We start from the raw sequence: 18556 nt of genomic DNA on the forward strand, positions 1-18556 counted from the left end.
TCTTCGCGTCATTTTCTCTTAAGATAGGACTCAACCATCCTCTTCAATAGTTCCATCTGGGAATTTCTCCCGCTCTCTTGCGGGAGATGGGAACCCTCATCTTCGATGGTTTCCTTGTGCGCCAATCTGTAATCTCTCTCTCTTCTAGATTGACGTCCATCAAATACCCTACCTTTATTCACTCGGCTCGTCAGAGATGTACCTGGAGCCGGAAGCACGTCAATCTTTTCTGCTCTACTTTCGCATCACCCGATCCAGATTTCTCCATTTACGGCGGCTGGGAGGAACTGGAGCTTATGGAGGAGGCAGGAGATTCTGGTCTGCTCGAGCCATTTCGCCGTTTCATAACTGCCTTAGGATTTGATGATAAGAAGCACGCCTTGCCCTTCCTTCTGGGTTTTTTCGCAGCTTTGACAGTTTCTAGGGTTAGGTTTTTAACTATTTCTCTTCTTCCCGTCTCAATCTTAGTTTTTCTTGGGGGGTTTGCCATTGGAGCGGCTCAAGCTGGTTTTGTGGATAAGAAAATGGGAAGAAATGGATATGGTTTAGGTGTTTTTGAAGAGAAATTAAAGCAGCTGGAAGCTTTGTTTAGTGATTTGGATGGTAAGATGTCATATTTAAGGAATGGCCTTGAAGGTGGTATTAATGTGGACGAGCTTGGAATGGGCCGTGTTGAGACTAATTACCTTCAGATTGTTGAGTATGTTAGAACGGCTATTGGGGAAGCGCAAAAAACTTTGACTGATTCTTTCAGTAATGACCTTTTTGAGGGCCATATTGATTTTGATGTCGGGGCTAAGAAGTTGAATCAGAAATCAAGCAGAAAAACAGTGGAATTGAGGGCGAGTGGGATTGATTTTTTCCAGTTTTTTGCTGGTATGCTCCACGAGTCTGTGATTGGTTCAAAGTCAAAAAAACCAAAGGATAGCATTAACGAGAAGCTTGGTCAGCAGTTGAATCCAGTGGATGCAAAGGGTCCTTTTATAGTTTCAGAGAGGGAAATGGTTGCAGGAAATGAATTTGGGGAGTCGAGTAGAAGACAATTGCGTAGCGTCAATAAACAAAGCTCTAATGTTGAAGAATATGGAATGCCTTCTAATGATAAGCGGGGAGGAATAGAAAGAACAACACCAGGGAAGGACAGATCTAATAATAATCTATGGAAAAATGGACCCACCATCACTAACGATGTTTCTATACTGAATAGTGTTGAGAATAATTTTAAAAATGGCAGTGCAGGTAGTGATATGCTTTCATTTGATGAAGAAGGCAATAATGAAAACGGTAGTAGCAGCAGTTGGCGCTTTATGACTAACCGTGGTAGCTTTAAAAAAGTTGTCTTCGAGCAAAATTATGAAAGAGGAGCATTCAATAATAACTTGAATGATTCAGCAGAAGGAAATATCTTTCAGAAAAGAACAAAGAATATGGAATACTTGACAAGGGAATCCAAGTCATCTCTTCATGAACATACTTTAGAAATTCGAAATAGGGTGCATGAGCCTTCTTGTAGAAGTGAAAGCAGTGAGCTGCAAGAAAAGCAAATCAATGGATTTGATTTTGAAGAAAGCACTTCTACATTGAGAAATCATCCCAGTCTTGGTAATCAGAGACCAACAAATGCAAGGGGAGAATGTAAGATGCCAGAAACTTCAAATATATCAATGGATGAAAAGTTTGCAGATGGCATAAAGGAGGCCTCTTACCTTTTGACACGTGCCAGAGAGTTCATGATGACTCAAGCTGGTGAAGAACAAGCAGATGCTACATTGTATAAAGCTGCGGACTTACTTTCTGCTGCTATAGATATGAGGCCGATGAGCTTAGTTGCTGTGGGACAGTTGGGGAATACTTACCTCCTTCACGGGGAACTAAAATTGAAAGTTACTCGGGAGTTAAGAACTCTTCTATTGAGAAGTGATTCTTTGTTTAAAAAAAATGACAGTATTGTCACAAATAGAGAGGAAATTGCATCTGTTCTTGTTTCTGTATGTGAAGAATGTGAAGGTCTGCTTGTTAAGGCAGGAAGAAAATATAGAAGAGCTTTATCAATTGATGGAAATGATGTTAGAGCTCTTTACAATTGGGGAATTGCTCTTTGCTTTCGTGCTCAGTTGATTGCAGATGTTGGGCCAGTAAGCATCAATCCTTTAAATTTATTCTCAAAATCTCCAATCAGCAACGTTGCTAAAATTGTTGATTATCATTATGTAGGATATATTCATTCTGAATTATGCTGCTTATTTTCAATTCTAATTATATTTAAGCTGAAGTGTCTTAACTGTTTTAGATTTATATGTAACTCTTGTAGTAATCTTTTAATCCATTATTATGTTAAATATCTTTTGAATGTGTAAACCTTTCACTTGCTCAGTCAGGGCATTGCATCACAGACGTTGGAAGTAAACTAAAATTTGAATGCTTAAATTATTTCAGCGATGGTGGTCATAATTTGTATAGAATATAGAATAATGCAACTCCTTAGTGGTGAATCTCTTATTTTTTGGATAAATCAATATTTCATTGTTTTCAAAGCTTGATTCTATATAATTTTTAATAATGATTTTGAGCAAGCTTGCTGAATTTGAGGTGGATGGTAATAGGTAGGACATTTAGGAGAATTTGTAAAGAAAGAGATCCAAGATTCTAGGCTATGATGACAATTATCCAGTTGCTTATGATTAGACTTAGTAGTAGGCAATATGCTAAACCATTCAAAAGTCCTGCATCTACGGTGCAATAAGGTTTTCTACTTTTCTTATTTGATTATTTTTTCTCTTTGGGAAAGATAGCTAATAATGATAAAGATATAATCTTGTCAAATGCCAATGTCTTTAACTGCTACAATATCCATTTTAGTTTAGGCTTCAATTAAATTTACCGATAGTGTTCAATACATAAACTACAAATTCACTTTAGTTGGAAGAAAATTGAAAGGTAAAAGAATCAAATAACTGTTTTATATGACAGAAGCTATCTCATGAATCAAGGGCGGAACCAACTTTGTTTTTCAGGGTGGGAAAAATTAATAAATGAATAATTTAATATAAAAAATAATATAAAGACAAAATTTAAAAGAAAAACTTGTATTTTATTATAATTGATGAATTAAAAAATAATTACAAGTAATACATGCATTCTGGATTCTAATCTTATCATCGAAATGTTCAAATGACTCAAAGATTCTCCACACAGTGATTGAGATCCTACCCACCATGGAATCAAAGTGCCATGGGATGGCTAAACAAGAGAAATCTCACCGACACCACCATTTTTCTGAAAAGAAATCATACCCTGTATCTTATGAGCATTTAAAACCCCCAGGTGCATGTGGAGGCCGAGCAACGACATACACTCTACCATATAAACTACTATTATAACAGCTAGAATATAGTTTGTTGTTTCGACAAGTTCAAAAAGGTGCAAAACTCTTTTAAAATAATATTCGAACCGAAACTCATTCATACATGTTATGAACCACTGCCCAAGCTAACATGGTTCCGCCCATGCCATGATGTATCTGTTATTTTACATTATTTTACTGCACGTATCTTTACCAATTCTAATATAAGCTTGCTTTTCTGATTTTTTGCAGGAAGCAGCCATGGATGCCGACAAGGTATATTTGGCTGCAATTGATAAATTCAATGCTATGATGTCAGGAAGTAATGCTTTTGCGCCAGATGGTATAATCTTAATCCATTTAAAATTCCCTTTAATTTCTCTGCTCAATCTTTTTGTGAGATTTAAGAGTATAGCATTGAAATCTTTTTTATTTATAAAACCAACACCCAAGGTTCTGAAATAAACTACTGAACACAAATTTGCATTTGCGCATGATACATATAAATAATTAAGTGTTCAAGAAATCATTGATAATGAAAGTTAATAGTATTATTGCAACTCTTCAATTTTTGGATGATATTACTATAAATAAAATAACCTGTGTGTTATTTCAATAAATATGAAGATTTTGATGTTATGAAATTACTATAATCTAAATTAACTTTTTCTCCTATAATGCATCATACTCGAGACTAAGTTCAATATTTTTTGTTATCACACATTGGATTTGGAAGGCGGCACACACCAACAAGACGGAACATGTGAAGGACTTGACCTTAGTTGATGAGACAAATCCCATGAATTAAGGTCAAGTGAAGCAATTTTGTCTTAAAAAATTTTCATATATAAATTAAAAGAAACATAAATCCATAATTATACGAAATATAAAATGAAATTTTATTAATGAAATAGAATTAATACTGGTGGTCTATAATCAATGAAGCTGAAAATTTTGACTAATGAAAATAAAGGTAACTACCATAATGTATCTTTGGCTTTCATCTCGTCCCCTCTGCCTCGATATGATCCTCCACCCCACTGATTGTAGGGCATGCTTCCTCCCTCCCTTCCTTGGTAAAATTGATCTGGATGATTCTGAGTATAGCTTGCCCTAGCATCTCCCATAAATGAGGCGGTGGAGTAGCCCTCCCCTCCACGGTTTGGGCCATACATGCCCCCCTTTGGGCCGGCGGACCATGCATCCCCTCCATGGTCGATAATGTCAATGGCCTCCTTCCCTTTTGCATTAGGTCCTTCACGAACCCTACTTCCACCTTCACCATCAACCGGCTGCGCATTAGGATTAGGGTTAGGGTTAGGGTTAGCCGACCCCCCATGTTGTGTTGGCCCGCCACCATTTGTTTGATCATCTCTTGTAACCCTAACATTTGAGTCTTCAACTCTTCTACTCCATCAAGCTTTTCGTCAACGGATGCAAATTTCTCTTTGAGGGCGGTGAACTCTACTTCCCACTCTCCGACTTTCTCTTCAATAGATTCAATCCTTCGTGTACCCATCCCTTCCTTGTGGATCTAGTGCTCTGATACCACTTTGATGGAACTTGAGTTGCAAAATTCGGAATCCAGGAAAACAGCCCAAAAACAGTGGAAAAATAGAAGATTTCTTGGATGAAAACACTCACAAACACTTCGATTACTTAAATATCAAAAGACTTACAAGTTTCCACGGATACAATGCTCTCAATTCGAGAAGAGAAGCTTTCTCCCAAGCCCTAGATTAGAAAACCTAATACAGCCACCAAAACAAGATGCCTCCAAAACAAACCTTAACTCCCCTTTAACCCTCACATGATCCCCCCAAAATACCCTAATTACCCCTAGGGCAAACAAAACAAACTCCCTCTTACATTTGGTGGTCCCCTTGGGCCCACCCGACTCCTCCCTCTCCTTCGGCCGAACGCCCAGGCGGGCGTTTTCTCCGCCTGCAGTAGGCGAGAACTGGCCCCTTGTGGGCCGGTGCGGGTGCGGGATGGACCGGGCGGTCCGGTCCATCAGAGTCTAAGTGAAATACAAACAAAAATCACATGCATAAATGTGTCTAGGTTCCCACTCCTTCCTTGTGGATGATTCAACCAACATGTGGATGGCCATATTATATATGATCATCCACAAGTGTTATGTAAAGATTGACAAGGAACATTGGTGTTCGGGAGACTTGGGGTGATCGGCTTTGTCACTTTCATGCAAGAGGGGAGACCAAAATGACCCTTGAATGTGGGCGTTGAGCACAGGTGGTTGACATGCATTGAACAATAGTTGATGATGAACATCAAAGGTCAGGCAATCATACTAATTGCTTTCCTTTTAAAAGGAGAGATTGGTTGATGGTAAATAATGGTGTTGGACATTATTTTGCGATAGGTTTCGAGCGATAGTTGACGAGGGGCATTATAGGTGGGGCGATGTTTGACTGTCATCTTGTCTCTATTTATATGAGAGGAGGGGTGTATAGGTAGTCATGAAGGTTTGAATCAAACGTCATTGGTAGGTGGACATCAAACAATGGTAGCTGGTAAGCATCGGGGGGTTGCGATGGGGGGCATTTGTATTGTTTAACATATATTGTCAAGTGATGATGACTACGAATGTCGGTGTTATTAGATATTTGATATTCAGTGATGGCAATAATGAACGTTGACGTACAATGCTTGGCGATAACCGACATTGATATTAGTTGATGGACAATATTGGGTGGTGGCAATGACAAGCATCAATTTTGATCGATGAATAGTATTAAGTGGTGGTGAGGGTGAGCATTGATGTTGGTTGATAGATGATACATTTTGGATGTGACGGCGAGCCTCGACGATGAACAACGATATTAGTTGACAACTAGTGTTTGGCAATGGTGAAGATGGTCGTTGACATTAGTTAATGTTCAATGTAGGGTGGTGGCGATAGCTGGCATCAATGGGCGGTGTTTGATGTTGATGAAGGCATGTGACAATGCGGGTAAATGAATGGTGTCAGGTTGTGGCGAGCATAACTCCGAAATTCACCATGTTAGGGAATCCTCTCCACTCAAAATTCTCATTGTATGTAGAACATGGTCTATGTATAGATTTCTGGAGGGATATCATTATCATTTCTACTAAAAATATGATACTTTAATGGTATTTTGAATTGAATCCTCGTTGATCATTTGATGGTTTTTATTTTTTTTTTGTTTTAATTAACTCAAAACTGACTCTCTTAGGGATGGTTTAGGCACCTCCAACTTTTTTCAAAGGCGGTTACAAAGTTGTTGAAAGGAAAGCAACCTTTTGAAAGTTGTTGCTGCCATTATTAATTCATTTTTCTTGAAAAAAATAATAGACTAGCTTTTTTGCAACTACTACATTATAGTAGACCTAGTTGTATAAATCAAATTTTCACCTAAAAAATCTATAAAAAATAACAATAAAACAGCTGTCAAATTGAAATGCGACACCATTTTGAAAGGCAAAGCAATAAAAAAGCTACCCAAAACAAACTTGTAGATTTGTTGGACTTATTTTAACTATAAACATGCAAATTTTGAATGGTATTTGATCTCCAAATGGCCCAAGTAGTTTTGATTTATGTTTTCAGGCAAGCTTATTTGAGCTTGAATCTAAGTATTCTTGATATGGTTGGGTTAGTCTCGCCGAATGTTTGCTGAAGATAAGAGTTCAGATGATCTCATAATCAAAATTAAAATTTGTAGACCAAATATTTGGTTGGTTTGAGATTTGAAATTTGTGATGATCATATACAATTTGTTTAGTGACAAACAATTTTAATTTGATTCAGACTGCTTTAGAATATTTCTGACATATTTGCAAAATACTCTTCTTAGAGGTCCTGATTTACCTTACGCCTAAACTTCTTCCGAAGTCCACTAGTGGTTATGAGTTCTTCACCATTTGGGCTCCCCTCTCGGTCTCTCCTATTAAATTATTTATTTGCCACAGATATACAAATGGACATTAAAGAACTTTTTTTCTCTGTGAACCATATGCATATAAATGTCTTCTGAAATTATGAATGGAAATGCAGCTCTGTATAGGTGGGGCATGGTACTGCAACAGCGATCACATCTCCGTCGAAATAACAGCAGAGAGAAGTCAAAGCTTCTGCATCAGGCAAAGTCTCTCTTTGAGGAAGTTCTCTCCATTGATTCAGATAATCAAGTGGTTAGACACGCTCTGATTTCATGCATATCGGAGCTCAACTACAACCAATTGTGAGCATCAAGCAGATTGTTTGATGAAACCATGAAGGATTTGATCACCATGGAATGCTTATTTCTTCTTATTTGATGAAACCATGAGGGAACAACCAATCAGCTTATTATTCATCAACAAGGTAGCTAATTCCCTTAGATGAATGCTTCTCAGCCACAGTTTTTTTTTTAAAAAAATTAGCATGGTAATATACATCTATTTTTGGCTCCTTGGAAAACTAGAAAGCTCGCAAATAAATGATATAATTTTTTGTGAGTTTAAATGACATTTGCATCACAAGCGGTCATACTCACATTGTAAAGAATAGCTGAAAACTGCACTGGCAACTTTTCATATATATTGCATTTATATTCGGGAAGTTTGCTTTTCAAATATTTCAGATAGATTTTGTTCCTCCTCGATCAAGGACTAGGCATCCGATTTTGCAAATTTATGAGAAAATTTCAGCATGATAGTAGAACTTGGTTGTGCTGCAACTTGTTTGAGATTTTCTGATGCAAGTAAATTTCTGCAGGATGACTGCAGAATTGGTGTTTTTAGGCGGTTGTCGTCAAGTTTGAAGACTGGGATCATTTCCTCTTTTCAAAGATAAAAACGTATGGATTTGTTCAACTCAATGTCTGTGATGTTCAAAGCTTTGTCTAATAATGGCTGGACAGTAAAAATTCTAAGGTTTGCCTCCAACTCTTTCTGATGTGACGAAAAATAGGAACTACTGCTCTTTTAGCTATCAGGTAATTGTTCTCCAATTTGGATGGGATTTTGAGTCACACCACAATCGGAGTTTCTGAATCCATGTTAGGTTTCGTTTGGCATAATTTTTTTACTGCTTTCTAAAACAGCTTGTCAGTATAAAAATCTCTTGAAAGCAGCAAAAAAGCAGTAGTCAAAAGCTTGTCCCAAATGAGCCTTAGTATCATCAATTAAATTTTTTTTTTTTAAATGATGATGATAACGAGTAGGGACGTGAACTATTCGATATTTAATTGACTCGAGTTTGGCTCAAAATAAGTTGAATGACATTTGATCGGGCTAAGGCAAATTTGATTAAAGTTTAACCCACCATGATAGAACTATAGGATCTTAGTTGGACTAGTCATTAATACTCCCCTTGGGTCATCGCTTGATAATCTTGTGAGTGACATTCTTAATGATGATTGTTTTTTTTTATGGGATGGATATAATTAATTATGAGAGTTTTTACTTATGAGAGAATTAATCCTCTAGCATAAAATAAATTAAGATAATTTTGTTAAGGAAAATCTCTTAGATCTTATAATCACTTTTATCTGAATTACGTAGTATACTCACTGAAATCTTAAAAAGGTGCAAGGAAATTTACAAGGTCGATGGAGGTTCAATGATGGGGTCGACCATTTTTTTAATAGGGAATTTGCATACATAACACAAATTTTTTAAAGAATTAAATATTTAATATCTAAATACTTATATTTATTTATGTAATACTTAAAATTTTTTAATTAAATATAAATATTATTAATATTAATTTTTTAAGTAAATATATCTTTTATTTATGTTTTTAATAGAATTAAGATATAAAATATTATATAAATAAATATAAAAATTTGAATATTACATATGAAAATGTATAAAAATTTTAGGACACTTGTGTAAAATCTCTTCAATATATTAAGCTAAAAATAGTAGCATGGCATGCAAAATGTCTTCATATGACATAACAAATGTGGCTTTGTTATTAAATGTTTGGGGTTATTTTGTTTGAAGTAAAACACATGTAAAGTATTTCAAATGTGAGTTTTTCAGAATAAAGTAAAATAAATTCATATAAAATTTTGGTATATTTTAAATTCATTATCTAGTCCAATTTTGGTGTATTTATAATTTATTGATTTAAGCAATTTACAAATGCATGTGTTGCATCATTCATTTATACATGCGTATTTATGCATTCGTAATGATAAACTCTTATTACAATTATTAGATGTCAAAAACTATACGTCATGTACATGTGAAGATTCACTTAATTTGGCATAAATTTCAAGATAGTATTAGAATTAAAAATTTTCAATATTAAATTGTTGATTGTCCAAATTCTATATTTAACAAATATATAGTCTAATTGAATGTCTTGATAAGATGAATTCAATGACGCTAAAAAGTGATTTAGTCTAATTATAAATAAAACTTAAATCAAGAAATTATAGTGTAGTTGAAAACTTCATGATGTTAACTGAGGACCAAATGATATCCAATTTTGATATGATTATAATTTGATCAAGCGTGGATAGGAAGAATCCAATGAGGTCAGTATCATTTAATTCTGAGTTCTTTAAGTCACTACAATGCTAAAGAAATGATCCGTGATCAAATGAATTAATACATGACGTTCAATATAATATTATAAAATTTTGACCAGATTTATTAAAATCTCAATCTAAAGAACTATAACAAGATCCCCATTCTCCACATGAGAGGACATTAACTTAAGATTGGAGGGACTTTGGAGATTTGATGAATTTTAGAGTTCTACATGATTCAATGCTAATGTTTACTGCCAACTATTACCGTCATCCAACTACCATTGCTCAACCATGACGCCATCCCATCATCACCTCACCGCCCTCACAATTCTTTCGACCTCATTTGATTATCATTATTTAAGTGTTGTTGCCAAAGCACTATCATCTAATTTTTATCATTTAACTCCTTTAGTCTGACTGTCATCACTCAAATGCCAACACTCATCTGACATCATCCAAATGCTTTCATAAATTTTATCAAACAATCCCAACTACCAAAGGAGGTAAAGTTAATGTTTTAATAGTTGTAAGCCCATCTTTTTCAGTTGAGGTGATAATTTAGCTTTGCAATCTCTATTTACTTATTGATTCATTTCATATGTGTCATAACTCGAACCGAACTGAACCAGTTTGGAATTTCTCTTGCAAACGCAAGCTAGCTGCCCGACTCCACCCCTTCTCCACCAGACTAGCCACAGTTCTTTCGCTCTTCAATCACGCAAATCATGTGATTCTTCCACCTCTTGTGATTTTTCCCGCTCTTAGTTGCTACTCTCTCCATTTAAGGAGAAATAGAACTTAGGGAAACTTTCCACTCCTCGTTCTCCCTTGTAGCAGCTGCCAAAATCTTCTCTTTTCCTCCCTCTTCGCTCATTGCTTGCAACAACAGCCTAGAGTAAGTTCTTGAGTCCAAAATATTCTATTTTTTCTTCTCCTTATTTCTTTCTCTTTATTCTCAAGATATAGTAGTATATATCATCTTTTGTAGTATTTTGACTAGATTTGATTTGATGTTGACTTTATTCATCATCATTATGGATTTTAATTTATTTCAGAGGAGTTCTCATTTTAGGTTTGGTGTTCGATTTGACCAAGCCCTAGGTTTTTTGCATATATTTTTTATATTGTATCATTTCATGATTAATTTTGGTGTTCTTAGCGTTATTATGGTTGATTAGGATATTCCTCTTTATGCCTCATTAAACGTGCTTAATGATATTTTTGTTTTGCTAGTTGTAGGATTGTCGTTTGGTGGAATCGAGCGGGCCACTTTCAAGGTTGGAGTTTGTGGCAACCACTATAAGTAATTGTTGTTTATTTTGGTATAAGCGTACCATTCTTTATTAGGGTGAAATCTGCGCCCATTATATTATGTTCCTTTATAACTATATAGATTGCCATATCTATATTAACTTCTGTAGCATGATCAAACAAGTAGTAAATATTTATCATTGCTCATATCGAATATGCAAACTTCATAAATGAAATATTCTTGATATATTGATGCATAACTTCATGTGTATCAATTTTGTATTTTCATGTATGATCTTATCTGAATACAATAATGTTATGTTGGTAAAGCACATTAGTTTTGTTCATTATAGTATATGATACTATCGTTATAAATCATGTTGATTATATAAATTATAATTGTCATATTTAATTCGCCGGACCACCGCAGAACCTCGCCGGACCACCGCAGGAATCTCGCCGGACCACCGCAGGAATCTTGTCGGACCACCGCCGGACCACCGCAGGGACTTCGCCGGACCACCACCTTAAGGCCCGACGTTCAGTCCCTACGTCCTTCCAAAGACCCGACGTCTCGTTTAAGGCCCGACACCCAGTCCCTACTTCCTGCCAAAGACCCGACGTCTTGTTCAAGGCCCAACATTCAGCCCCTACGTTCTGCTGAAGACCCGACGTCCTACTCAGGGCCCGACATTCGGTCCCTACGTCCTACCGAGGACTCGACGTCTTACTTAAGTAATTAATTGTAATCTGTTCCCCCCTGGAGGTGATCCAGTCCTTTGTAACCAATTCAAAATCTAGTGGAATCATTTTCAACTGGGCTAGGCCTCGTGGTTTTTTCCCTTTTAAGGGTTTTCCACGTAAAAAATCTTGTGTTCTCTGTGTGTGCTAGTTATACGTACAACGCTAAGACGTAGAATCAAATCTCTATCGCCGCGTAATTTCTAGCCCGCAACAATATATATATATATATTAAAGATGCCTATTATTTGTAACAACACTTGTATTGTGTGATTGTGTGTATATTAGTATAACCTTATTGGTTTTTGGCTAGTTGGGATCGATGGGCCTTTAAAGTGACGACTCTATAGAAAATCACTATATTTCTTTGAATTGGTGTTTGTCTTTTCGATGATGGGTATACGATGAACCGATAATAAAAATATATGTTAAATATAAGAAAAAATAAGTGGATATATATTGGAAGTAATAAATGACTGATAGGTTATTTTGAGAAATGATGATGGCTAGAGTGATTGTATTTATGGACATTAAAATAACTTGCATTGATCTTAGTTTAATACATACATTAATGATACTAGTATATTATATTGTTGTTATATGGAGCATGACATGTGTCGTTACTTCTTTGGTTTGGTGACTTTAGGTTATTTTCACCTATTGGTTGCTCATACTGCATGCCACACTCCTTTTCACCCTAGTTGCTTGCTGCCGATAGCCTTTTTCAATAGGTCCGACAGACGTGTTTGGTGGACCGCCACCTCAGGAGCAAGGTTACCAACAATAGACTATTTTTAATATTTATTATTTTGTAGTAGTTTATTATGTTTATGATTTTGTTATGAGGGTTGAATAGTCTTTTTCCTTTTTTTTGTTATATTTATATTTCTTTGGACTTGTATCAGAACTATTGCTATTTTGAATATATTGACTATTTGAACTTTTATTAATGGACTAATTTTTTATCACTCCATCTGTTTACTTTGATGTGTGTGTGTGTATATATATACATATAATATTGTATCATTTGTATATGCATGTTCTCTTTGTGAATATCATATATGTTTTTTTATCTATTCATCGTATCTAGTGTCATCAGGGTGTACCGCTTTCTGCGCTTTCTGAACTCGGGGTGTTATAATATGGGATACATTTCATGATTATTTTCATTTTCAAATATTCCACTTAAAAATTTTAATATATATGTTCAATTCATTGATTTTTATATGTGTAAAATCTTCATACAAAATTAATACATAAAAATCTATTTATCTCTTAAAATTTTTCAGTATGAAATCAACAAAACCATTAAATTTTTTATAAAGTCGAATTGTCTTATATTTTATTTCAAAGCGGACAAATTGGCATGGCACAATTGCCTCTAAGCCAACCGTTCATTTGTTTCCGACGGATTAGCGTTCGATAAAGCTGAGACGATGTTAAAATAGATAATGCCAAATAATAAATTAAAAAAATGGCTATAATACGCCTATTATCCATATCTCAGCCGGCAGAACTCGAGTGCATTTTCGTCATCTCGCCCAAAAAATATCCGAGCCGTGGGCCCTTCTGATTTTAATCCTTGTACCTAAATGGATAAGGTAGGCGCTGGCATGGAGATACAGCAACTGTAGCTATCAACTTCACCCAACGGCACCGTTGAGCTATTCTTCCGGCTGGATAGGGTCGGGTTTTGTGTCAAAAATGATAGTGAATGTAGTCAGCTAGTTATCTGAATTTTGACGTGCACGACTTGTCACCTCGGCGTGGCAGTGGACGAACCGATTCTTTCGCTCGCTCCTTCAAAAGGCCAAAAAGTGTACTGAGATGGACCGAGAGAGCGGAGGGTAAAGGGTGAAGCTAGGGTTTTTGAGAGCCGGGGGTTTAGGGTTTGGGAAGGGAAGGGGATTTGGGTTTTATCTCTCTTTTCTGCTGGATGATTTGTGGTGGAGATGTTCATGGTTTACATGCGGAAATCGTTCAAGGATTCGCTCAAAGGTCTCGAAGCTGACATCCAGCATGCCAACACGCTGTAAGTTGTTTCCTGAACTCGATCGCTCTTCCGTTCTTCTCCCCCTTTGTTCTATATTTATTTGAAGATTGGCGACTGGCGTTGGTCAGGGAAAGGGTAATTTGGGCATGGAGACATTTGTTTCTCTTATTGTATTTTAGAGAATGTATTAATTGTTCTGTTGGCTGATTGCAGCGCGAATTCCTGTTCCTGAATAGAAAGTTTCCTTTTTTGTGGTTTTTTTGAAGAAATCAGTGAGACAGATCGTTTCCCTTCCGCTCCTATAAACTTTTAATGGTTCCAGATACTCAGCTCGAACTTCTCAATATTTTATTTGTCTAAGAAATTGATTGCGTGGATTTTGTTAGAGGGGATGAGTTTTCTGGCGGCGTTTAGAATCTATAAATTTAATTTATAGATGATTATTCAATTTTACTTTGTTTATAGTCAGCCTTTCTGAAATGTACAGAGACCGATCTAAGCTACTTTCTAACAAGATTTATGGATTTTTTATCCTATTATTTTTATGTTTCAAAATTTTCCCTCAATATTTTGATCCTAGAGGCCTGACAATTCGGATATCATGGAAATGCCGATGCTGATTACAATTTTATTTATGCCGCATTGGTGTAGTTTAGATTCTTTTACTTTTCTCGCTATGATGGTTGCCTTCAATTTATTTTGGGTTGTTTTTCCGTTGAAGAAAAACATAGGATGGTAAAAGGGTGTTGAAAGCATTGAATAACGTTTCAATAATAGAAGTATAAATTTCTACAGTTCACATTGTGTATTTTTTTTTTATTTTTTTGGGTTTCCACTGTGCTGATTGTTCTGACATTCTTTGGTCTTCTATTACTTTTCACATCAAACATGGAGGAAAATAATTCCAAATATGTTATTTATTTTTGAGTGCTGATTCTAATCCTTTACTGGATATATAGGGCGTCAGAATTTCCAAAAGATGGTGCCCGTCTTCAAATGCGTATGTCCTATAGCTCTGCGGCCCCTTTATTTCTATTTTTAGTGCAATGGATGGACTGTAGTCTTGCAGGGGCTCTGGGACTTCTGAGGATTTTGGTATACAAGGTTTGGTTCTAATAAAGATGTGCTTATATTTTCGACATTGATTGCTTTTTTTAAATGCTGGATTTTCTTTTTCTTTTTTTGTTCACTAGTAACCTTTGCCTTCTGCAGGTTTATATTGATGGAACAACAACAATGTTAACCCATGAAAAGAAGGCAAGCATTAAGGAGTTCTATGGTAATTCACTATGCTTCTAGTTACACTGAATTTCATGGCTTTATGATTCAACTCTCTGCATTTATAGTATATCAATTCACCTTATTTTCTTTTATGGCAGCTGTTATTTTCCCATCTTTGATGCAATTACATAAGGGAATAACGGATATGGAGGATAAAAAACAAAAAGCAATATGTCTGGAAAGGTACAAGAGAAGAGATGATGATGACAGGATGCATTTCTCTGAGGTAGATGCTGAGAGAGAGGAGGAATGTGGGATCTGCATGGAGTTAAACAGCAGGATTGTTTTGCCCAACTGCAACCATTGTATGTGCTTGAAGTGTTATCATGAGTGGTATGTTCCTCTTGTTATTTGCAGAACTTTAGATTAAAAAGTTCAAATATGTGTATCATTTTATTATGAAATCTGGGTGGTTTCAATTACAAATCATCTTCATCATTTGTCTTAAACTCTTTGAGTCCTTATATTTTTCCTTCATGTCAGCTACCTGCATGTCGTGTTAACTCTAGCTTATATAAATTTTTTTTTACAGAAACTTGTATAATGTACATGTGTACAAGTTATTAACATGTGCAAATTGGAATTCTATAGTTGAGCCAAAATTTATTAAGGGTTAAATGGGTAATTCTAAAAAGATGAGGTGTCTAAAAATATATTTATAACTTTTGGTTGTGGCTGTGGTTCATGTCTTTAGATTCATGCGGATTATGATAAGCTTAGACTTGACATTTTTACAACTCCTATTATCAATGATAAGCTTGCAATTTTTTTACCTTTAAAATTGATGTGAAATTTGTAGTTATCTTCTAATCTGACTCAATAATAGATTTAGCTATAATACAACACATGAAATTCAATGAATTTTCTATTAGAGCATCCTCACAATCACTAGTTCCCTTAACGAACTTATTAACATCAGCAAACTTAGACAATACATTTATGCAAAGAAGCTTACCAAGTTTTCCTTATTTTTGAAATTGATTTGAAAAAATTGTAGTTATTTGCAGAACTTTAGATTAAAAAGTTCAAATATGTGTATCATTTTATTATGAAATCTGGGTGGTTTCAATTACAAATCATCTTCATCATTTGTCTTAAACTCTTTTTTTTTTTAACTTAATCAAACTAAGCCCTAGGTGTAGCAAAGATGCAACACATCCATCCTATGAATTTTCATATAGAGCATCATAAGAATCATTAATATTTCCAACAAACTTTGAATATCAACAGACTTATGGATTTCATTTCCATCATCCTTCATGTTGTGTATGATACTCTATAGTGCTTTTAAGGTATTTCAAGCATTCTTTCCTTATCAATCTTAATTTCAAATATCATTCCAAGCATTGCTTGCTCAAATTATTTATGAAGGTGCAAAGCTTAAGCACAGAGGGCCCAAAAATCTTGCAAGATCCATTTTGCCCCTTGATTTTTATGTTATTCCAGCTGACTGTTGCAGATTTGTCATCATCAATCTTGAGTTCTCTAAGCTTCATTTATTTATATTTGGTCATTGATATTGAAAGATCTTATTCGACCTTTCATTCTTCATCAGATTATATCTTATGGAAACTTGGTTTCTTACCCTTGAACTTTGTCCCCTTGAACTTCATCTTCTGATAAAACATGTGCCACTCTATGTGAGCGCACAGCTAATAGACCATCTTGAATTTTGTAACCATCGTAAGAACATAATTTCTATCCGTTTTTTTGTGAGAAAATTAATCCATATATTTTTTGAACCCTATGATTTTTCAAATAAAAATTCAAGATCCTTCTTGTTTATAATGAACAATATTTTCAAGAAATTCTTTATATATATATATATATATATATATATATATATATATATATATCATACCATAGTCTGTCAACCATTCTTCCATCTCAATAGAAACCACCTCCCCATCTCCTAATCAAACGCATCCACCTTTAAACTGAAACCAAGGTATACAACCCTTCATGATATCCAAGCGACCAGTGAATCACTCCTACACTATTAATCATGGGAAACCAGCTTGCATTACAATCTTAACATTTTTATTTTTATTTTTTATTTTATTTTTATGATAAAATCTTAACATGCTTAGTTATATAACTAATAAAGGCAAGTTAAAGAAAATTAATTGAATTATACTTCTTGACTATCACACGAATTAGACTATCAGGAGATGTATAGATCGATTTGCTAATATAACTAATAAAGATGGATAATAACAAAATCATAGTAACATGACTGATGTCTGGCATATGTATAGAGTGATTTAATTATATAACTAATTTAGTTAGGTAATAGTAAATTCATAGTAATATGCTTTATGACTATCATACGAAGTAAACTATCAGATCTATTTAATGATATAAGATTTTAATTATATAGTTATTAAAGGCAGGTAATAGAAAATTATGATTTTGTGTGGCTACATATCATCTCTGTATCAAGCTCCATGACACCATTAATCTTTATGGTTAGCTAGCTGTATGTGGCTTTTTAATTGTAAAATTATTCATTATTGTCAATAAGATTGTTTTACACGATAAATAGAATGTTTTACCTATAGTCTCTTAACAGTCGCAGGTAAAAAGATTAGAATTTTTTTCTTTCTCTTAAAACAATTTAAATCTATTTGATTGAACAATCGCCTGTTGCAGGCATTCAAGGTCACAGTCCTGCCCTTTTTGCCGTGATAGCCTCAAGGGAGTTAGCTGTGGTGACCTGTGGATCTTGACTGACAGCAGAGATATAGTAGACATGGCAACTGTAACCAGAGAAAATCTGCTACGGTTGTTTATGTATATAGACAAGCTTCCTCTCATCATCCCAGAATCTGTCTTCGACTCGTATGATTCTCATGTAAAATAATCTACTGTTAATTACTCCATTGAATCCATTCTCTCTTCTGCTCTGGGTTCTTCTTCCAGCTAGTGCCAACTTTTGTTTGCCAGCTGATTGAATTAAATGATTGTTCCCGTTATCTGTCCCTCAAAAGCTGAGAAGCTTTCCAAATATGAAATCTGTCTCAGCTTATATTTCAAAAATTGTGGATTGAGTTTTTGTAAATTCTCTGTACAGTTGTTCTTTGAATTATGCATTTTAACCTTGAAATAAGTTATTTCATATACATGTAGGATATTTCAGATAATGGTGAGGTACTTTAGCAGATTTGAGGCATTTAATTGTGGTGAAATGTTTTTAAATTCTAATATGTTAAGAGAAACTAGTTGGATGTGCTGAGAGATTGCACATCAATTTTCTAGTTGAAAGGTTTTACTAAATTTTTATTGTTTTTCGTCGAAGCTGCACATGTTTCTATTGTTCGATAGCATGAGAGCTTACAGTTCCATCCATTGATTTAGATGAAGAAAGTTTTACTTATTAACATCGGTAGTGAACTACGCTTTTTATCATTCAAAGATAAAATTAGACGGTTCTTTCTG

General features: G+C 35.0%; 2 protein-coding genes across 4 annotated transcripts; both read left to right on the forward strand.

Moving 5' to 3' along the window:
- On the forward strand, positions 1-8366 carry LOC110096083. Of its 3 annotated transcripts, none has more exons than XR_002303052.2 (4): positions 1-2135; positions 3596-3686; positions 7383-7691; positions 8085-8366. XR_002303052.2 is itself a non-coding variant. In XM_020821852.2 (3 exons), the coding sequence occupies exons 1-3, from the start codon at positions 87-89 to the stop codon at positions 7571-7573; spliced, it is 2331 nt and encodes a 776-aa protein (XP_020677511.1). In that variant the 5' UTR covers positions 1-86; the 3' UTR covers positions 7574-7951. The 3 variants fall into 3 exon arrangements, 1 of the variants encoding a protein (XP_020677511.1); XR_002303053.2 differs by having other exon boundaries at positions 8111-8366; XM_020821852.2 differs by lacking the exon at positions 8085-8366 and having other exon boundaries at positions 7383-7951.
- Positions 8367-13620: 5254 nt separating this feature from the next.
- LOC110096080 (E3 ubiquitin-protein ligase AIRP2-like) lies at positions 13621-18240 on the forward strand. Its single transcript, XM_020821849.2, has 5 exons — positions 13621-13876; positions 14797-14941; positions 15050-15116; positions 15217-15451; positions 17771-18240. The coding sequence occupies exons 1-5, from the start codon at positions 13797-13799 to the stop codon at positions 17979-17981; spliced, it is 738 nt and encodes a 245-aa protein (XP_020677508.1). The 5' UTR covers positions 13621-13796; the 3' UTR covers positions 17982-18240.
- The last annotated feature ends 316 nt before the right edge of the window (positions 18241-18556 follow it).

The sequence above is a fragment of the Dendrobium catenatum genome, unplaced genomic scaffold, assembly GCF_001605985.2.
Source record: "Dendrobium catenatum unplaced genomic scaffold, ASM160598v2 fragScaff_scaffold_621, whole genome shotgun sequence".
NCBI lineage: Eukaryota > Viridiplantae > Streptophyta > Magnoliopsida > Asparagales > Orchidaceae > Dendrobium > Dendrobium catenatum.